Raw genomic sequence first — 22818 nt, 5'->3', positions numbered from 1 at the left:
AGTTTGAAGATTACATGATTTAAATATTTTCTGCATAGCCCCCCTGTAATTTTCCTTCACAGAGTATCTTTATGAAAACCACAATTCTCTTGTAAAGAACAGTTTTCATCAGACATAATGTTTAGCTATATGAGGTTTTGTGTATATCGAATTTACCTTTAAAATCTCAAAATTTCAGAGATATTAGAAAAACATTTTAACACTAATTTCTGAATCACTATCTGCTGAATATTCACTGCTGTAACATTGATTCAATGTGTCTCTTCAGTGTTTTGTGGGGGTGTTTTACAGTTGGAGTGAGGAGCAGGGTAATGAATTGAGTTTTATATAATGCATTTTTGTTGAAAAGACTCATAAAATGAATCAGTAAAGTACTACCAATAGTTAAGACAGCAGCTACCAAAGCTATTAGCTACACCAGTTGTTCCCCAGGTTTATGGTATGAATCCTAAGCATGGTAATTCAAATGTTAGTCTTATAAACTGATTTAATACTGATTGTCTTGGCTGAAATACTGACCAGGCATATTTAACCTGGTATAAATAGAATAAATTGAAAAAATTCAGCAGGAATAGTCTGCAAATTATATAAAGACAAACACTTTCATGTTTTCTGTAGTAGCTATCATTTTTATGTGCATGGGAGTAGGAGAGCCTTCCAAAACAAGATCTTCAAAGCCTGACCCTTTAAAGCACATTTCCAATGTGTAACCTCATTGGTTTTGTAGGTGATTTCTTTTTTTAATTTTATATAGTCTTTTAAATTGCCATTGCCATTGTCATACTTCCAGCAGTATCTTAGGCAATAGATAATCTGATTGACAATAACTTTAGTTTCTGGAGTTATTCTGTCTTCTCAGACATTAAGTTCTGGAGTTACCATTTCTTTTAAAATGTAAAGAGAATTGAAAAAGGAAGGTACTGCAAGGAAAATGAAAAATATTTATAGGATATTTATTTTATTTATAGTGAAGTTGAAGCTGGGTAAAACAAAACTTTCAAAGAAACTGATCAATAAAAGTAGTTATACACAGGTGTATGTATTTGCCTCAGCAGGAGTTGCATACAGTGAAGGAAAGTCTATATTGAAAAATGCATTGTGATGCAAACTAAGAGGACAGGAATAATGTTAAATTAAATTTGACAGATGCATACCTTCCTAAGCAGAGATTTCTTAAGAGTAGATTTTTCTTAGCGGGTTCTGGATGGATACACAGAAACAAAGAGGACCTGCTGGAACTTAATGAACATTTTTGTGTTTTCCTGTTACATTGTGTGTTAAGCAAGTTTTCAAGGCATAGTTGAGATCAGTATGTTATATAAGAAGCACAGAACATATTTTTTAGGGAAATTATGCACAGAATTGCTATATGAAACCAAACTACATGTGCAACAGAATTGTTTTTCTAACATCTGTCCACAAAGGATTAGTAATAGAAGTTTGAATATGAGATGGAAAGTATACTCCAAAAGTTCCTTTGAAACATGAAAGCTGGTCCTGAATTTCACTTTAGCCTTTCTGGGAGTTTTTTTGCAGACCATTGTAGTTCTAAATGTGATATTCTACACCTGAATTACCAAGTATTGGTCAGCTACCATTTATGTTTCTTGTATGTAATAACACTATCCAAGAGAACAGTTATCTTGATACCGACTGAATTATTGACTATATTAGGACCTATTGTAAGATAAAGATTGAGCGACCTGCAACCAGGCATATAGAGCACATATTAGCAGCGGAGGCAATTGTACTGCTTTATTGAGCAATGCATTTCTTTCCTGGGACTTATAAAATTGCTGCCGGGATCTCCATCCCCATCTTTTGTTTAAATCCATGCTGTTGTGATGGCCTTCATGTATTATACAGCACTTAAAAGATCAGTCATTTTATAGAAATCTCTGTTTATCTGTGCAGATAAGGGGTCCATGCTTTGAGTCACCAGTCCCTTTATACTATTAAGCACTGTGTGATGGAGTGATTGGTGGTAAGGTTGGAGGGCAAAGTTTACATCTATAATCTTTCACAAGGACATTATTGCCCTCAATCTTTAATTCAGGTATCTGCACAGTTCAATAACAGACTTTCATATAAGTCAAGCTATTCTGCTCCTGAGTCTCCTTCCTTAAACACATACAATACTCTTCACAAAATAAAACTTTATAAATGCAAGTGGTAAGGACGTTATGCTTTCATTTAGGCATTTCATTTCCTTTCATTTAACTAAATTGTTAAGACCTAAATTGACTTTTTGTTGGCATTGCTTCAAGGACTAGGAGACCCAGAGACCATTTAAGTGGATTTCGGGATGTGTAAATTCTGCTTAAGAGTTGAAGAGAAAATAATGTTTTTCTTCAGGCTTTTTCTGCTTTGTCAGACAGAAACAGCATGAAGTTTCAGCATGTGCATTTTCTAATTACTTCCTGATTGTACTTCCAACTCAGACACTAATTTTAACAGGGCTATCTTGAAATTTCTTTTGCCACCTCCTGCTAATTAGGTTACTGTCTATTAGTCTCCAGCATAGAATCTGGTCGGATCATCACTGGAGAAAACTATTTATAAGTTACCATTGTGGTTCGTCAAAATGTGCTCGATCAAATTCTTTCTCTTAATCCAAAGCTTGACTCTTGTGGTCAAGATACCAAATCCTTGTTTAAACCAGCTATGAAGTTTTTGTCCTGTAGTGAGTCCAGAGGTGGCTGCAATAAACTAGAATTCAAAAAATTTTGTTTGGCATTTTAAAAAAATCTGACTCATTGAGACTGGACACTTTTTTGTCATTGTGGTACAGCCCAGGACCTGAGCTTCATCTTTTTCCCTTCCTTTAAATCCTCATACCTGGACACAAATGGGTGGAGTTTTTCTGGTTAAAATTAATTTTTTAAATTTTTCTTATTTTTGAGGATTTTTTCCTGGGTTCTGTGTTTTGTTATTGGATTCTTAACTTTTTTAAGTCTTAGGATTGTCTTCAGTGGACTGTCTGTTTTACTTCAGTGCTTTCTCAGAGCATCATACCTTCTCATCTTGGTTTTTTTTTTCTCCGCCCTCTTTTTTTAAACTGTGTTTGTTTTCTTTCTGGCTTTGCTTTCATCCAGTCTTTTGCAGCCACTTTTCTCTGGAATGGTCCTTTTTCATGTCTCCAGCAACTTCAGCGACATCTGTAACAATTGGAGAATGATTCTGTTTGAGATCTGTAGAGTAGTCATGTGAAACTACATGCATGTAAAGGATTATACAGAGGTTTTCAGAGACAGAATTGTGGTTCTCATAACGGTACAGCCCCACCTCCTACAAGTGACCTAAGCGTATGGAAAGACACTTCCTGAAGTTACCTACTGGTGAAGGAGCCAGTGGGCTGTCAGTAGGGAACAGGAACGGAGATCCCTTAATGTGTGTTATCCAGATGTGCATCACTGTCCATCCTTTTTCCTGTATTCCATTAAAAAGGTCAGATTCTGGGAGTAGGGTACCTGAAGGGCATGTAGATTGTGTCCACTGATGTCTTTAAATGCAGCAGAGTGCATGAACACTGGTGTCTCTTGATATATGTATACTTGCAGTGAATGGGCAATGTATCTCTGGTTATAGGTAAGTAACCTTCCTTTACTGGAATGAGGAAGAGCTCATTGAGTATGGTTTTGACTTACTTTTGTTAAAGAAACAGTTCTATCTCTTCTCTACACATTTTTTTAAAAGGCTGAAATTTGCTGACAAGTAGCACAACCTTAGAAATGTTACCTTTCATTCGGAGAGTGAAGGGAAAGCTATGTCATCTCCATTCTGTTTGTATTGATTACTGGCTAATGATGAATGTTTTAAGTAGTGACCATGAGGTAACAGACTCATTCAGAAGTTTACCTTTGTGGAGTGGAATGCAAAAGAACATTGCTGGGTGCTGCTCTGCAGCCAGGTGATGAACATCTGAGCATTCTTGTGTCATCAAAGAAATGGCTTTTTGAACCTTTGATAGACAAACCGTGACATTTTCAGTGCTCTGCTTTACATAATAAGCTGTTTATTTTGCTACTCTATGTATTTATAAATGTACTTGTATTTTAATGTATTCCATTATTCTTGTGACCCTAGCTCATGCTTCTTTAGAATCTTCAAGCAGTATAGAACAGGAAAAATACCTACAAGCCTTGTTGAATGTGATATCCGTCCACTGCAAAATGAATGGCAGTAATACTCTCACTGTTAGACCAACAATTGCTCTGTCTCCAGGTAAAACTGGTTTATATAGTGCTTTTCTATGGTTAAGTTGAAAAGTGAGTTTTCTCTGATTTGATGTTAGGACAGCATCCCATAAGAATTCTGATGTTTCTTTATTGTTACACTTTCCAGAGAGCTTATTCACTCTTAGTTTCAGTGAATGTGTTTTCTGTATGTAAAGAATGTTTCTAATCTTTCCCAAAATATTTTCCAGTATTCTTAATCTGACAGTAAATTATTATCCATCTGTGAATCATATTTTTTGATGAAATTCACTTGATTATGATGGCCAATCTTGAGGCATTAGTAATTTATTACAATTCTGGAACAAATACAGTTCTCCAGAATTTCAAGATGCCAAAACTCTCCAGGGTTTTTTTGGTATCAAATGCATCAATGACATTATATAACAGAATTAAAAGCAAAGAAGTACTTTAAAGTATTTTATAACAAATTAAGCATGTTGAAAACTGTATGTTGAATAAGAGACTGTCAAATTGAAGACAATGCAAAATACTGCTCTTATTTCATATCATGAGAACAAGCTCAGATTCTATATGAACAGATACACTATTTAGCTGCAGCAGCAACGAAAGGTATGTTCATGTGTGTTGCGTACTCATAATGGGTTTTTAATGTAATTTCCAAGTAGAGCTTTACTTGCAGTGAAAACTTTCAAAATACACTATTTAGTTATGCATGGGTGGAACCATGAAGAAATTAATTGGCTTTATTTCAGTTATTATGTGATGAAACGTGGTAAGGTTTATGTGAATGTAACCTGAGTGTCTTAGAAAGAGGAGTATGTGACTTGAAATTGTGTCTGTCTTGTCTTATTCAGTTGGTGGTAATTGGCCTAATACAGCCAAACAGTAGCTTTTCTTGTAAAATAACACCATTCCTAAAGTGTGTATGCTCTGCTTCATTTGTTGTAAAATATGTTGATTGCTTAGCTGTATCTAACATCTCTGTACTGCTGCCAATGTATACATCTGTCTTAAAAAATAAATCTGAAGTACAAAGTCAGCAGGAATTAGCTGTATTGTGTGAAAAAGGGCATTTTATCAGTTATGTTAAATAGTAGTCTGAGTAACGCTAGTTTTTTAATCTTCTTTTTTTGGCTGACTTTAGGCACTGAAAGGAGGGCTTCAAGAGTGTCTACTGTGTTTATGCAGGTAGTGCCAGGACATTTGGATGTAAATCTATCCAATAGCTTTGCTCGAGGAGGTTAGTAAGACTAGCTCAAAGTCTATTATTTGAAGTAATAAATGCTAACAAAATATTAGTGAAATGAAAATAATTACACTACTTACCGATTCATTACTCTGTAAAACAACAAAACAGAAATTACAGATTAGCCTCAGTTCATAACATTAAGTCCTTTACTTACCATTGAAATAAAGCTTGTTTCATGTTGGAAATTAGTGGAAAATTCAGCATTCAATTAGGAATTATGTTTCTAAATACTTTGTGATTCTTCCATATTTTTAATTTGTCTAAAATGTATGGCCTGAAAATGCATATTTTGTATTAAGATTGAATGCACTTTAGACTCTCCAATTACAGATCATTCCAGCATTTGGCTGAAGATTAGCTGATGCTTTATAAAATTACAAATAATCTATCTGAATAATTTTACTCTAGTTAAAGGAGGGAGTTATGTGGCCAGGTGTAGTAAATAGGGAGATACAGTGCGCTCTTTGGAAATAATTATTCTGAAAAGGGAGCATTTTATATTTCATTTATTACCTTTTAGCCCTGAAGGCTCCTCTTACAATTATTTCTAAGCATCTAAAAAAGTTGCTTTTCTTCCTTTTTGATACCTCATCTCAAATTAGTTAGACCTACATTGACCTGCTGAGGTCCATTCCAGCCTAAATTATTATACGATAGAAAAACTGTAGCTTCATATGAGGAAGAATAAAACAGTTTTGTAGAGAAAATCTTCCAGAAGGGGTGGATGGGATTAGAGAAATGAAGGAAGAAGGCAGGAGGGTGGGAGAAAGGGAAGAAGGAAAATACTGAGAGCTGTATAGAGAAGTTATGTGAGAATTGTAGCAGAAGGGAAGAGAGGAAAGACAGTTGAACGGTGATCACCAAAAAATGGAAAATTCTGTGCATTTTCATTAATCGTAGTATATGCATATTTCATATCTAAAAGTTCTGTTTATGTTCTCTGCTCACTGTCTCATTATTGTAGTACATAGAGATGAAAACAGACAGTGATTTTAATCGGATAGGTAAAATGACTAGGAGAACAGGAGTTAATAGTTTCTGGAATTGTTAGATAAATTGGTGGCTGTGCCCAGCCTGACTTAGTACTGGAATAATGAAAATGCTGGGTAGCTGACAGCAGACGTTTGGTTGTACTCCATCTCCTCGTGTTGGGATAAAAGTGCCAACAGCGAAGTGGTGCTGAGGGGCGGTGAAGGTGCTCCAGATAAGTAAGGGAAAGCTTGCTGGTTGACTGTATGGAAGTTGTCTTTTGAAGATAAAAGGATTACTGAAATAGCTATTGCTGGTTTCTGGGATTAGAGTTTGTGGTGTGATAGGATGAGTTTGTTGCTACTCGGTGAAGAAAAAAGGGAGTCTCAAGGCAGTGTTAGGTCACAGACGTGTTGTTTTGTTGGACATTGAAGTCTCTTGGCTAAATTTCAGCAGTAATCAGGAAGAGGGCAGAGAAGTTATCTTGTGTCTTGCTGGATTGATGCCACACCTGCTCTATATATCTGAAAGGTGTAATAACAGCCCAGTATCTGCAGTCTATTCACAGTTCAGCAGAATACATGAGGACTTTGCTGAAACATAAGAATGTTTGACAAGTACAGTGGGAGCCCTAGTGAAGGTGAGAAGTTGACTGGGTAAGAGAGAACAGGGAAAAGGAATATCTCCCTGTAGAATGTAAACACTAGGTTTTTTTAGATTAGCTAACACAATTCTTTTAGAAGAAGCTCTAAAATGCACAAAGTATATAGAATCTCTAAAATTGTTCTCAAATAAATTAATTCACGTGATTCAGTTTTTCACTACTTATCCACAGCTGGTTATTTTTCAAATGTGAAGTGGTGTCACAAGACAGTATACAGGACCAAAAATACAGGTTTTTGGTCAGCTGAATAAACAGACTTACGCAGGCAGTCTGAAAAAGATGATTTCTCTCTCCTTCATATTCCTAATAACTCAAAAAGCAAAAAAAGAAAAAGGAAGGAAAAAAAAGACAATTGGGTGAGCTAGTTACTTTATCATAGCAAGCAGCTATGGATTATGCACTACACTGTACTACAATAGCAGTACTTTTGTGAGTTTGATTCTGGATCCCTCTTTCTTTCCTTGTTTTTATTCTCACACATACCAGGGCTCAAAAGCCAGGTTCAGCTATGATGCACCAATTGAAAATGACATTTTCTACTTTTTGTGCCACACAATGTATTTTTAATGCAGATCCTTTAAAAATTTTAAGTTAAAAGATATTTGCCAATGCTTGAATAGTATTTCTCATTTTTAAAAATCATCATTGTACTGAATACTCATCAATTGGCTGGAATATTTGTATCTGTGTCAGGTATGGGTTTTTACTTTACGTGGAACAGTGTAACAAAGTATTTGCCTAAAGTCCAGTTAAGTTATTTCTGATCTGAAATACTTGGCCAAATACTTATATTTCGTAATATATTTTCATTCTTGGACCTTTTCTTTGGCAATTCTTTGGTTGACATCTTTCCTAAGAATTGTAAGTTCACTCAAAATACATACTTTTTCTTCTTATATTACTTTATAAGTATAGTGTGGTTCTGTGGAACTGCACTTCTTACCTGGTATTGTGTAATTCAGTAGAATAAAATGTTTTCTTCTTGTGAATTGCTGCCGTTGGAAAAATACTAGGATATTTAATAAATACAGAGTCAGCTCAGACATTTATTTTGAAAGCAGGAGACACTTAACACTTAGGGTGTATGTTTTAATAGAATATTTGTATTTTAAAAAGTTGCGTTGATGTGCCTTTTGAGCCAAAAATGTACCCTCTGATAAGCATGTAGGGATCCCACTGAAAATGAAAAGTTTTGAAAGGGGGGATGAAATCTCTTTGATACATATTACATGTTTTCTAAATTATATACCTTTACACAGTCCTTTAAAAATGTTTGTAGGTGTATAGAACTAACATCTTGCACTCTGATTTGATTTTGATGTCCATCAAATTACGTATCTAAAGTAGACTAAAAAAGAGTTTTAAAAAAGCACTAAAGTTGGGACTTTTAATAAAGCTACCTTTCAGCTGGATAGAAGCTTTCAATAAAGTCTTCAGCAGAATGATTTAATCATTACATTTCCCTTGGTATTATAATCATGGAAAAACACATGATGGCTGTGCTACATGTTTGAAACTATTGCAATGACAATGAAAATTACTCCTTTTTGATAAATGGGTACTTCATTCCCATTCTATATTGGTTTTCTGGCTTGATTGATGTTTTGTCTTGTGATGACTAAGATTTGTGCTGTCTGATAAATCATGTACTATAAAGAAATTCAATATATACTAGATCTTTGGAAATTAATAAGTAACCCTTTTCTTTTCTCCTGCAATGTGTCTCGCTGCAATGTGCATTCCATTCCTCCTCCTTCTGTCTTAACTGTTATCTACCAGTGCTTGGGTACAGAGATAAGTGTTTCACTCATTCAAATTCCAAATCAGGAACTAAGGGAAGAGTCCATCAAGGTACTGTATTCTGTGTCCTGAAAGCACATTCATTTCTACCATCTCCATAACTACTACAATATCTTAATACATGCTAAAGTGATACTGACAGAAAGCCTTGATTCTACCTTAACAAAATTTTAGTTTTTTAGTTCAGTGTTGTGGTTTGGTTTTGTTTTGAGGTTTTTTGGCCATTGAATGTAGTGATGCAGTGACAGTGATTAGTCACATACTTGTTATTCGTTAATAATGTTATGATCTAATTCAGCATGATATGTAGAAAATTTTATGTGTGAAAATTTTAAACAGCAAAAAATTACTTTTGCAAAAGAGCATTTAGTATTTGTACTGCTTTAGTAAAATAACTAAGAAATAGTGTTCCTTAGTCAAAATTATTGTTAACGTTAGTGAACAAAGAAAAGTTTATTTCTATCAAATTAGAAAGTCATAATAATACGGTTTATGTCAAATAATGAAAGCTAGATACTGCGAACAAAAAATAAGGTACTAGGCAAAATTAGAATAGAAATATAATTGTGTATTTTAATCACTGTTATCCATTGCTGTTAAACATCTTCACCTGCATGTTATTTGTAACCAGTTTTGTTGCTTTTGATGTGCTACAGGTGCTAATGATGGTGTGCATTTGTAAAATGTTAGAAAGTGACATTGAATGTTTGTATATATCAGGTTTGGGGACAGTTGTCTCTGTTTTAGTTCGCATTTTTTCATATCAAATGAACAAGAAATTATTTCTTATTATTAAATGCTTGCTGTGATTTCGGTGCTAAAGTCTTTATTTCATCTGTAGTAGTTGAGATGTGGAACAAAAGCTTATCCTAAACATACTACTTTACTGTATGAGGTATTTTATAGAACTGGCTGTCTTTGAAGTGGAAACTGTTTAGAACTGCTACCAATTTGTAAATTCCTAGCCAACCATTCTCAGTTACTCCTATTCGTTTGCTCACATCTGAGACTAGTAGCCAGACAGGCAGACAAGCTAAACTTTACAGAAAAGTCCCTGTTGAGGATTACTATACAGAATTATTCTTTTATAGAAACATAATCCTGCTTCTAAAAAATAGAAGAAAATTATTTTGCTGGTTGAGCTATCTCAGTGGAATTTTACTGTTATCTGCAGCATTTTTTTCTTCTGTGCAAGAAATGTTAACTATGCATATTATTGGATTTTCCTGAAGTGGTTGGAGGGTGTTTTTGGTACTGTAGTATCTAAATTTCTACTACTACAAGGGGTTTCTGGTGCCTCTTTTGGATATCTTGCTTCACAGATTTATGGACAAGAGCCTCTTGTGATAACATGATTTATTGCATATTGGGTTAAAGAATTTCACACTGCCATTTGAATGCCAAATTTAGTATACTTTAAGGGATTTGATTTTCAAGTAGTGCTATTTATATTCTGAAAATCAAGTACCTTCCACATACCTCACATTGGACACACAAAAACAGCCTCACAAAATTTCTGTTATTAATTAAGGCACAAGAAACAGAAAAACATTTACTACTTGTCTTCTGCTAGTGCTAAACAGTCCTTAGCAATCTGGTTTATCACTACTTTATGTTGAAATCACAAAACTTGCTTAAGCATGATCAGATCAGACCATGTCTGTATGCTGAAGGAATTTCTTCCTCTGGAAATGACAATATAGCTACGTCAGCAAGGCACAATATACAAACTAGAAATGCTGTTGAGAGGCAGAGGTTATTAGGTTGGTGCAGTGCCATTCAGATATTGCTGGGCTGCTTTCAGATACAAGTCCGTGGTTCCACATCACACTGCACTGCTTCAGGCTCATGTTGTTGCTGGCTTTGGGATCTGTGTACCATGCCTTGCTGCCAGAGTAATGCCAGATTAAAACTGTAAGGCTGTGATCTTCTAGGCATCCTTCTCTCTACTCACACAACTATACCGTGGTCACATCTGCTAGAATACAGTTGTGAAACACACGATTAAAAAAAGAACTTCCGTACATTCATTTTCATTTCTAATTGCCCATTAGAGATGGACAATTAAATACTAAAATTCATGGCATTCTGCATTTTAATCATGGCATTTCAAGAGTAAATACGGAATACTTTATCCTGAAATGTAATATTTGAATTGAACATAGTTACATACATTTTTATTATAATACAATGTGGTTGATACTATCACATTGTGTAGGGCAAAAGGAAAACAGGAATGCTAGGTAACAGGGAATTTTAAGTGATACTATTTCCAATTTTGAAGAAAGTAATTATATAATATTCTTACTAGTTAGACTTCAAAAATAATATGCCTTTGACAAGGAAATACATCAAATTTTTGACCCTACTTCTGAAAAGAACAACACTAGCAATTTCATTTCCATACACTTAAATGGACATTAATTACTTGCAAGTTGTGATCCATTTTATCATGATATCATAGCAACCATTTTCTCTACAATAGAAAGCACTCTGCAGTTTGAGCAGTATCTTAGATTAAATGACAATGTAGTAGGATGCTTTTAACAATTTTTGTTATGAAAATATTACGTGCTGTTATTTATGTCCTATGAAGGATGCAAATGACATGTTTACGTACTTTACTTTCCAAATTATGTTTTAGCATATGCCTTAATAAGTATGATCTCCAGTGCCTCACACAAAGAGGTTTTTAAATATTTTTCATCTTTATGAAGGTGTATGGGCGAGTCTTCGTTCAAGCAACCGATTTATCAACACTCAGACTCCATTCATTGATGTTGGCGCACGACTTGCAGGGAAAGATAATGCCACTTCCTACAGCGGCAGCACTTTTCTGCAAAGTCAGCTTTTGAGACGACAAGCAGCCCTCTATGTATTTGGAGAAAAATCTCAGTTACGGGTAATGGCAATTTTTTTTTTATATTAACATAGTTTTTATTTTGCTTGAGTTCAATAACCCTAATGTTGTTACAAAACAGTAAATAATATTCTAGATAAGGCAGATGGATAACTCTCCTAAAGGCGTAAACTCTTATGAGGATTATTCCTATACACAGGATAACAATGCCATAGAACTCAGTGGGCCTAGGATGGTGAAAAATCAAGCTCTGTGATTATACAGTACAACAAAGTTAACATAAATTAAAATATACTAAATTATCTTAAGGAGCAGTTAAAAATCAGGCTCCAACTCACAAAAGTTCTGTGAGTAGAGCCCTATTTGTTACTTTTGCTCAAGTGCTGACGTGTAGTAGAGCTAAGAGATACAAAGATGGGTAACATGACTAGAGGAATGGAATAGCTTTTGTACAAAGAGCATTCAAATTGGGAAAGACATGGCTAGGAGGGAGATACATTGCTAGGCAACAGCATCCAGCAAAGCCCTCCTATTTGGAAGTCACCATGTCTCAACTGTCTCCCTGCACTGGCTTTGCAGGGGGCAAGGGCAGCAGCTTGGCTGTGTTCAGTGTAGCTGCTGGGGTAGATGAATGATGGGACTGTAGACAAATGGAGCGGAGCTGGTGTAGCAGCAGCGGAGCTTGCAGCCCCTTTCAGAGACTGTTCAGGGCTGTTCCAAGGGAAGAGCTGAAGTTCTGTATCTGTAAGTCCTTGCTTTCAGAGCCACTCTTGATTACACCTAAATACATACTACTGTACTCTGATTCTGCTAGTGTTCAGCTGAGTCATTGTCTCAGTGATTTCTATTTTGGGAAACATGAAACAGACTTATTTGGTAATTTAAAGTGCAATTTTATTTTTCCTGATATGTTGAAGTATGTTATGAAGCAAAGGGAATGTTGTTAGTCAGGAAAGCAATTACCAGAGAAGAAAACCTTGGTTACTGTGGGCAGCAGTTAAACTCATATGAGGCCAAACTGATGTGAATAAGGCCAACCCAGAAGTCTGTCCATCTGGTGTGATTACATGAAGAGGACCGTAATGTCTACAGTTTCATACATCTTTTTGGATAGATTTTATTTTAGATGCAGTTGTTTAAGAAACAGGTATCCTCTACATTAAATCTTGGTAGTTTTACTTCTTTTTTAGGAAATGTTTGCAATGATTTTTTTTAAATCTTAGCATTCAAAGATTGAAAAATCAATTGTTTTCTACTCTTATTCAAAATGTGAACATACATAAAATATTATGTATTTTTTGAAATATATAACTTCCCAAATCAGTTATTGGTAGTAGGAAAATACATCAGTATTCAATTCTTTCTGAATTTGTTATGTCAAGAGATGGAAGAACCATGATGTATCAGAATGATGACTCAAAATTCTTTGCAGATTTTGTTTCTATTTTGACTTTTCTTTGTAATTTCAAATGTTCTTTTATATCTTCTTTGTATTTTCAGTTGTATTTTTAAAAGATGACTATATAGCAGGCATTAGTTCTTATTCCATATTTACTTTCTTTTATAATTGATTTGTAAATTAATTTTCCTTTTGGTTTCGTCATTACACATTGGCACATAAAGTAGTCATTTTTAATTAGTTAGATTTCATTTGACATTCTATTGCTTTCTAATATAATTAGCACAGCAATAATTTACAGAAATAGCCTGTTAAGTCTATAATCAAAGTGTTCTGATATGATAAAGCGTAAGAATATAACATAAAAGAGTAAACAGACATTTCAAAAGTAAACATCATTTATCATTATTAGAACAAACTGTTCTTTTGAACAGTAAGAAAGCTCTTTATTTTCCTGCAAAATTTTTCAGTTTTATTGAGTTGGCATTTTCATTTGCTGTTCTGTAGAACATTCTTCCCAAAGTTTTCAAGCAGGTCTATTCATACCAATTTTTCGTCTTGTTAAGTCATCTTTTAAAAACATAAGCCCCAGAAGACTCTGACCACAGAAACACTTTGATGAAAAGGAGTACAGGAAGAGTAACGCAAGAGAAACAACTACATAGAATTAAATTGTCATAATCCAGTAGTAACAATTATTCATGTTTCTATTTGTTTGATTTCTTAATGAATTGTAAGTGAAGAGTTCACTCATGCACCTAAAGATACGTAGTAGAAACATCTTTAGTGTGCTGCTTTGAGGTGACCCTTTAGATCATTTGTGCAAAAAATGGAAGTTGTTTAATGTATCAGCAGTCACAAACTAGGCAGGGATAATACGTTAGTGCTTGGTATAGGTGAAAGCATTTTTATTACCGTACAGGTATGTATTATTATGCAGAATATAAAAAGAGCTGGTATTGGATGTGTAAACAACAAGAGTTGGACAAAATCAGCACGAAATGGTCTGAAGTCCATTATGATGTATATAATTTGGAAATTGTTTAAAAATCAATACTGGATTATTTTTGCTGGTTTAGAGTTTATGGGTTTTTCACTTTTTTGTTGTTTTGTTTACTAACACAATTTTGCAGAAGATTAGTCATCTCTGGGCATTTCTAAGGAAAAGTGTATTGTGTTAGCAAATGTGAGAATAAAATTACATAGTGATTAAGTGATTATTTTGGACCTTCTCGTTGATTTGTATCTAGTCTATAAGGTCAATTCAACTTTTGTTTTTGTATAAAGAAATCTTGTTGATTTTTCATTGTGAAGTATTTTCCTACCTTTTGCTAGCATCCTGCTAACTTGGAATTTGCTGGCTTTGTGAAGGGCTTGGCAGAGCGTGCGTTACTGATGTTGACTTCTCTAAGGACCTGCTTTATTCTGCTAAATATCATGTCACATAAATTGAGCGTACAAACAGAAATATATAACATTTTAAGGAAATTGTGCTAGTTTTCTGAAGTGCTTTTATCTTACATTATTACATCTTAGCATTGTAAAAAAGCAAGTTCGCTAGTTGAACTATTGAATTTATTTTTGAACCATGCCAAAATATAAGCAGAAGTAAATCTGGGCTTTCACTTTCCTACATTTTTGCTTGGCATCCCATGAAGCAGCTTATTGAAGATTATTTGCAGACCGAGTTTAATTCCATGAAAGAGCAATTTCTTAAGAAAACTGACAAAGTTTGCTGAGAAGATCTTCGGTGATGCTTCATACATGAGAATTGGTTTTCCTAAAAATGTTCTCTATATTATCCTTTTCATCATAGTTGTCGTTTTTTCAGTTAGCTAACTTGATCTCTTAATTAAGTCTTTTTCTCTTTTTGCTCATTTTCTATATGCAGTAAGTAAAACAAAGCATGAAGAATTCTGCTAGGAAAGCCTCACATACCTCTTGGAAATTATATCAGATATTCCCCGACTGCTGTTCTGTGTTGAACTAGGTACTTTAGGAAAAATGTCTCAGTGTGCAGTGACTGCTTAGATGAGTCAGCTAGGTTGCAGTTTTGGGCAGTACATTCTGCTGTTATGAGTTGTAGATGGGTACTTTATTATGGTACATTTTGCAAGTGTTGTAAGGATTTTTATTATCCTGGGCAGGTGTTTAACTAAACAGATTTTGAATTAGGAATTGAAATATTTAGCAATAAAGCAGGCAAGACTTTGAGATTTAATAAGACTATCAGTAAAAGACACACTTCCCTTTTAAATTACATCTGCTCTTGTCCTTTTCATACAGGGATTCAAACTTGATTTTGCTTTGAATTGCGAATTTGTTCCTGTTGAATTCAGTGACATCCGACAGACAAAGGCAAGCTTTAAAAAGCTGATGAGAGCTTGTGTTCCCAGCACTATTCCTACAGATTCTGAGGCAACATTCCTTAAAGCACTTGGGGAGTCAGAGTGGTTCCCACAGGTAATTTATATGACAAGTACTTCTAATAATCTATATTCAGTACTGCTTGCACAAAATGAATTCCATGTTTTTCTGACAGGGAACTATTTGTTCTAACCAGCTGTTCTTCTTTGTTCATTGTAATTATTTTGCATGCTATCAATTCTGTCATTACATAAGCATTATTATTTTAATACAGTCATAACATTTACAAATGTGGGAGGCATTTTTTATAACATAATTTATGGTTTATAACATGGAACACATACACAATTTATGGTCTTGGTTTTAACTGCTTTTTCTTATATATTTTAAAAATCAGAAAAAGTTATATAACAATAAATGAGCCTTTTGATTTTAAAAACCATATCCTACTCTTCATATGTGTTCCCACCATGAATTTCCATGTGCACAAGTATTTCACAAATAAGCTAGCATATGTTATCTGTTGTGGGACATGGTGAAATGTTTGCAGAGCAGAGGGTCTGCTGAACTGTTCTTTCTGAATCTGTTCCTTAACTTCCTTATCTCATATTCCCTTACATAAAGATTAACCAAACAAAGGCAAGACTGGAAGTAACTTTGCAGGATTCAAAATAAGAAGGATGTGGGGAAGTCGGTTCTTTGTAAATCTAAAACCATTTTAATTATAGTGAATGTTTTTTTAACAGTTGCATGTTGTGTTTTGGAATCCTCTGCTGAATATATTCTTCTCAAATGCAATTAATCACAGATAACAGAATAGACTCTTATGCTGATTTCTTAAGGAGCAAATACATGTGAGTAACACAGCCATTTCAGCAATTATGCACCAGAAAACGTACTCCTGGATGAAATGTGCTACCGTGCAAGGAGTGGCTTTTCTTCCCTTGAGGTCTGATCACTCCTTAGAGAGCACAGGTGCTGGTCACTGCTTTCTTCAAGAAGCAGAGAAGTGGGAAGATCATGAAGACTTGACTTCCTCGTCATGTGAACATTTTCAGTCACAGAGTAGTTGAGCAAGTTGATAGGTGTAGATAAATGAATCGAATGTCACTTTGATGAAATAAACATGTCCCTATAGCAGCACAGAGATCCAGGGGAGATTCTAACATTGGAGTTACTCTCTTTAAGAGGAAAAGTAATAGTTTATCACTCTGCTCAGGACTAAATCATCATGTAAACCACATTTCTGTGGTTTAAATCATGTTGGATGTGACTTATGTGAAGAAGTTAATTTATGACTGATTTGACACATTTTCTGCTATTACTGCAAAAGAACGTAAATCTGCCGTCTTGGAAATGTGTTTTTATCGTATTAAGCTTTTCTCTCCTGGGCAATAAAAGTTACACAGTATTGGTTTTAACATCATATAGGCTAAATATTTCTTTATAAGGATGTGAATATAGAAGAAGAAATTTGAAATGCTGCCCATCTTCTGAATACAAATGATAAAAATAGTATTTTGCTTTTTTTAATATTGAATCTGTATAACCAGGTTGCATATCAGTTTCTTCATTAAGGACAGCAAAAACCAGCCTTTCTTCTATTCTACTGCCTAAGAAAGTATAGAACAATAAACAAACTGCTTAGCTTTAAAAGGGGTTCTCTTTTCAATCTTTTTAATCTTCAATTAAAAATTGCAGGAAAATTAGTCACTTTTATTTTCTAAGTAATGGCTATGTGGATGTTCAGAGGAGTTAAGTGTTTTCCATCACAATTTCCATAGTAATATTCATATGATTGGGGTATTTTAAGAAGTAAAAATGGGACTGCCCTAAACAAGTATGAATTTTCTAGGGTTTAGCTGTTGATTGGTTGACCTTTTTTCCTCTTACTTTCTCCAATTTAATTTTGTTCTCCCTGAGTCACTTTCCTGTGCCTTCTGTACTTTCTGAACTTTTTTTTTTCCTTGCATAAAAGATCTTAAATGTCTCTTGCCATCTTTTGTTTATTTGTTTTTCCTATACTGCTTTCTCCTTTCTTTCAGGCTTTCATCTTTCCTACTGCTGCTATTAGTTGGGTTGTATTCAGAGAGCAGTTTCGTTCAACTGTAAAAAAACTGGATTGCTTACATATTGTCTGTTATGTTGTTAACCAAGAATGCCATCATAGTATGACAAAAATGGTAGAGGCATCATATAGATTTTCCTTTTAGTAACAATAATATGAAGTCTCATAGTAAGATAAAATTTCAAAAATTCACCTAAATTTTTTAACCTGCTTATACCTATGTTTGAATCAATCTCATTCAAGTCAATAACCCTTCCCAGAGAAATTAGCTAACCCACCTGTTCAATGAATCTGAGTATTACTGCATAAGGAATATTAGAATGCAAATAATTAATGTGACCTCTTCTCATATGTTTTAGCCAGTCTGCCCAAGTATAAGAAACACTGTTTAATCTATCTAAACTATTTCCAGATTATAGAATTAGGATTTTTCTGTGTTTGTTTTTAGGTTTGTTTTTGTTTTTTTTCATTATTATTGTTGTTATTATTATTAAATTCATTCATTTCTAACTTTCATGGGATTAAGCATTAGAAATATTATCTTGTAAACATCTCACATGGGTTCTCTGATCAAAGTACTTAGTGACTTCATGGAACCTTAACATTTCACAGGAAATTATTTTAGAGTTAAGCCCAGGATGGAATTTCTCTACAATAAATCTGTCAGCTGTGTTGTTCCCTTTCTCCTTTTTATGACAGCTGTTTTATTACCGTACTCACTGGTTTTAATACTTTAAGTTCCTATCTTCAAATCTTTGCTTACTTTTATTATAGTTCAGATTAAAATCCTGAGACTTACATTTTATAGCTTTCTGATCTGTTGCATCAATGCATTTCTCTGTGCTATATGTAGATTTCAGAATACATGTTTTAATATTAAATGTTAAAAGATTCTAGTATTGACAGTCTCTAGAAATTTCTCTTATACTTGAGTATGTTACTTATTTCTAATACTTTATAGCTTCACAGGATAATGCAATTGGCTGTGATCATCTCTGAGCTGCTGGAAAATGGTTCTTCTGTTATGGTTTGTTTGGAAGATGGCTGGGATATTACTGCACAAGTAAGCTGTTATTAAAACCTTGAAAAAGCTAAATATTAAGAAAAAACACCAGGCAATACTTTTTTACACAAGTGACTGATAATTTGGTGTAACAATAAATTTGTGTTGTGGCAGCAGAGAAGAAATTAGAATGCATGAATTCTTGCATTCATTTGCAATTTACACCGTGAAAGAGTTGCTTAAAATGAATTTGTTCCAAGGGTCCTGATGGACTTACAGCTCTAAGGCTTAGATATAAAATCTGCATTCCTACACCTCACCGTATGTAAGAAGGAAAGCTGAAAGTTGCCACAACTGTTCATTTATCTTTGTAAACAGAGAGAGAGGAATTCTTTCTCTTGCCATTCACTTTCCATAAAAACGTACAGGGAGAAAACTAAATTTGTGCTAAAGTGACTGTAACACCTACTGCAAGGACAGATCACCACAACAGATAATTGTTTCCAAAACAAACTATGAATTAGGTGAATGAAGACCCGCTGCCTCATTTAATGGATGCATTGTGTCCATGTAGTTTTTTCATAATTCGGAAGATAAACACAGATATCAATAATTCTAGTAAATAAAAACTTCATGTGCAGCCAGCATCCTGATACCAGGTAAACAAAGCCAAAAAAGAATGTTAACATAATTATTGGAATCATTGTGAAACAATGAAGAATAGAGAAGGGGACCTACATAGCTGGAAATGAAAGAAATCTGTACTGTGTTTTAAAGTCTCCTGAGATGCTGTCTGTAAAAACAGGTTGAAGCTGGCTGGTGAGCACCATAGCATGGCAACACAGGAGAAACTCTAAAAGTCACCCTCAGAACCAATTCTTTAACACTTTCTTTGCTGAGGTAGCCGATACTATTTTATAAATATTTATTATCTTTGTTTTATTAATAAAATTTGTTTTATTTCAAGTGTAATTTAAATGTGGTAAGCATTATAATAACTTCCAAAGTCTATAGTTGCTCAGGTTTGACTTTTACAGTTATTGTAAAGTCTCAGTGTAATTGAAGCTTTTTCATGCGAGAGATTATTTGGTTTGTCTTAAAAAAATACTTAATGTATGTGGTAAAATACTTGTAATTGAGTTTATATGAAGGCTTTTGTTTCCTTGAACTATAAACCGATTATGGATTATTTATATTCATTGACAAAAGTGTTCTAACTTCTGTCACTTTTAACACAATATATCATGTCTTGTGATCTAGGTAGTATCTCTGGTGCAGTTACTCAGTGATCCCTTCTATAGGACACTTGAAGGCTTCCGAATGCTGGTGGAAAAAGAATGGCTCTCTTTTGGTCATAAATTCAGTCAACGGAGTAATCTGACTCTCAATTGTCAGGGTAGTGGATTTGCTCCTGTTTTCTTACAGTTCTTAGACTGTGTGCATCAGGTAAATTAATCTCTAATTTTAATTTACAAGAATTCTTAAGTAAGTGTGTAGATGCCACTATTTCAGATGTTATAGATAATGGTCTGAGAGAAGACTAGTAACGCCCTTCTCTAGGTTTTATTAAAGTGAATGGATTTCACCTTAAGAAGAGTTGGAATGGTTGCCTAGAGGAGACTGACCCATCCACACAAAACAGACTAAGAGGGATGTTTGGCATTACCGATCCTCTAAGGTCATTTATGCGGAGATTTCTAAGTTTTTTAAGCTTAAGACTGTTTTTTGGCAGTCTTGAAGTACCTTTATTCAGAACAAGAAACTGACTGTTAGTACAGTGAGTAGACAGTTTTTAATTCCTTGTGCCTGATGATGAGCGTTGTACTCCGTAAGTTCTGGAAACAACAAGCTACAAACCAGGGGGTCCTGACATGTTCTTATTTTTATATATACTGCATGTTCAGAAGAAGGTGAACACCAACAGTTACGTTGTGTAGGAAGAAGTTAGGTTAAGAATATTACACTCATTTCAGGTTAATTCTAAAGTCTGTCCTTTTCTTCATCTCAAACCAGTAAATTTAAATGCTTTGCAGAGTCTCTATGTATGCAAACACAATAGAGGAGCTTGCATAGTTCCCCTTGTACATATGTCTTTGTTCTCCCAGTTCTCTCATTTTTCTTGCTGAAAAAGCTGAAAAGTCTCTTGGACATTATTAACCTGTATTAAAATTTATGGATGACTGTGTCTCACAGATGACGACTGTTAAACCAGTCTTACTGGGAACAGACATTCACAGCGAATACTTCCACGAAGTAGACTCTGAAAGAGAAGTCAGCAAGTAGACTTACTCTGCTACTGAAGCAAAGTCTACAGATTAAATAACTTGCTAAACAAGTGAAAAACAATCATTACGTATCTATGGGACTGATAATGAATGAGCTTATAGGAAGATGAGTAAAGACTTACTGAAGAACACGTTGCAAAAAAGAAAAATCTTGTTTGTATTCCAACATTAAGCACCAACAGCCATCATTATTGCTGTCTTGCAAGTTAATCAATCATACACTTGGAATTTGGTTCGATTCCTACAGCATTCCCCATCAGAAAACCTTAGAAGTATTTGTCACGTCTCATGTTTCATTGATGTGTTTCCCAATGGCTGTGGTCCTCAGGTTAATTTTTATTTAAAATGGGGAGATTTCTCTAAAGAGAGTCAGTACTGCACTTTTCATTCAAACAAGTTAATATCCCGAATTGTCACGGTAACTATTCCTTACAATAGCTTAAGGTTATTGCTCCTTTTCTGAAGTAGAAAAAAACAAATTCTTAGCTGCAGTGGCTACAACAGGACAGAATAGCCATGTCTTCTAATACTGAAACCCATCTGCTTGGTGGTTTGTGCAATTCTGTGTGTAAATCATTCATCTGGTGCTGTATTCTCTCTGCTGTGAGATGTCTTCTCCAAGCTTTAATGAGCTGACTGGATAACACTGTTAGTAGAATGGAGTAAACCTACATTTGATTTCAAGCAGTAGTGTAATTTTGAAGTGAATCCCTCCAGCATCTTCCCCTTACCATTTGTTAATGCTGTTTTGGTGCATGTGTACCAGATTTTTCCTGAAAGAATTTAACCTAAAAGGTCTGCTTCAGTATGTACTAAAAACTCACCAGCTCTTAAAAGGATCTGAACCAATGATTCATCACTCAAGTTATAACCAATGAGAGTCATAAATGTACAATGAGGTCATCAACTCAACTGGACTAAATCTAGTCCAAAGTAAAACAGTAAATGTGTAGTATAGCTGCAGGGACCTCAACCCCAGCTGCTTCAGTCTGCTCCTTTTGCTCTGAATTACTTGCTAATGTAGACATAGCCTACATCCTGTTTGTGACCCTGGAAATACTTTGTTCCAGTTTTACTGTAATAAATCTTAGAAAGTTGGCATAAAGATAAGCAAGGAGATTATCCTCACATACCTGTGCAGTATTTTTTTTCTCAAGTCCGGAGATCACACAAACTTTGGAAACAAATGGATTATCCAAAGATTTTGGTTTATTCTCATAAAATAGAATGTACCATGGTTTTTTTCATGGCAGAATTCTTGGTTTTTCTTGGTTTAACACGATCTGCAGATAAGAACATGGAATAATGGATTATAATCATCCTGGCTTTAAAAGTTAGGATGAAATGTAAAGTGGTATAAACCCCTGCTGTTAACAGCTGTCAGGTATGATTTTTGCCTCCAGCTGCAAGGTGCCTAAACTATTGCTACTATACATGTGAATGTGTCAAGGAAATATAAGAACATTGCCATTGTAATTCATCTCAGATAGCAGCTTTGATGCATGTCACTAGGTATCTGACTCTTCTCTATCTTTAAGAGGCAGTATAAAGTATGCAAGTTATTACCAGATATATTTTACAGAAAGACCTGTATTTTCTGGGTTTTGGTGTTAAGCTGTGTCCATATGCCTTGGCTTCAGCTAGCAGAAAGACTACATCCTGCAGGCCATCTGGAGCTAGTAGAGATAGACTTCTCTGGTAGAGATACTACCCTTCCAGTCAGTTAGCTAAGGGGTTCATGTGAACCTACCTCCTTTTCCAATCAAAATGGTAGAAAAAATTTTGTAGAAAAGACCATCTTATTTTGAAGGATGTGGATTTAGAAGCAGTTCAGTAGGTCAATCTGAAGGAGGCAGTAACTTCTCATGAGGAAAGATAAGGCTGTCTAGGGGTTATAAACTTTTCAGTCAGTGTAATCTTCAGCCAAGGGCATGGGAGCACAGGTTTACTGCATA

General features: G+C 34.7%; 1 protein-coding gene across 7 annotated transcripts in view; it reads left to right on the top strand.

Moving 5' to 3' along the window:
* SBF2 (SET binding factor 2) overlaps nucleotides 1-22818 on the top strand; it is a 302250-nt gene that overhangs the window by 258604 nt on the left and 20828 nt on the right. For 4 of the 7 annotated variants that reach the window (XM_074884270.1, XM_074884267.1, XM_074884272.1 and 1 more), the window contains 7 exons: nucleotides 4087-4224; nucleotides 5344-5439; nucleotides 8861-8932; nucleotides 11599-11783; nucleotides 15427-15603; nucleotides 18537-18638; nucleotides 19839-20024. In XM_074884270.1, coding sequence (XP_074740371.1) covers nucleotides 4087-4224; nucleotides 5344-5439; nucleotides 8861-8932; nucleotides 11599-11783; nucleotides 15427-15603; nucleotides 18537-18638; nucleotides 19839-20024 — 956 coding nt within the window. The remainder of the gene's footprint in view (nucleotides 1-4086; nucleotides 4225-5343; nucleotides 5440-8860; nucleotides 8933-11598; nucleotides 11784-15426; nucleotides 15604-18536; nucleotides 18639-19838; nucleotides 20025-22818) is intronic. The other 3 variants (XM_074884274.1, XM_074884276.1, XM_074884273.1) reach the window with 2 other exon arrangements.

The sequence above is a fragment of the Strix uralensis genome, chromosome 15, assembly GCF_047716275.1.
Source record: "Strix uralensis isolate ZFMK-TIS-50842 chromosome 15, bStrUra1, whole genome shotgun sequence".
Taxonomy (NCBI): domain Eukaryota; kingdom Metazoa; phylum Chordata; class Aves; order Strigiformes; family Strigidae; genus Strix; species Strix uralensis.
Note: the sequence above shows the minus strand (reverse complement) of the source record. Positions and strands in the feature narration are given on the sequence as shown.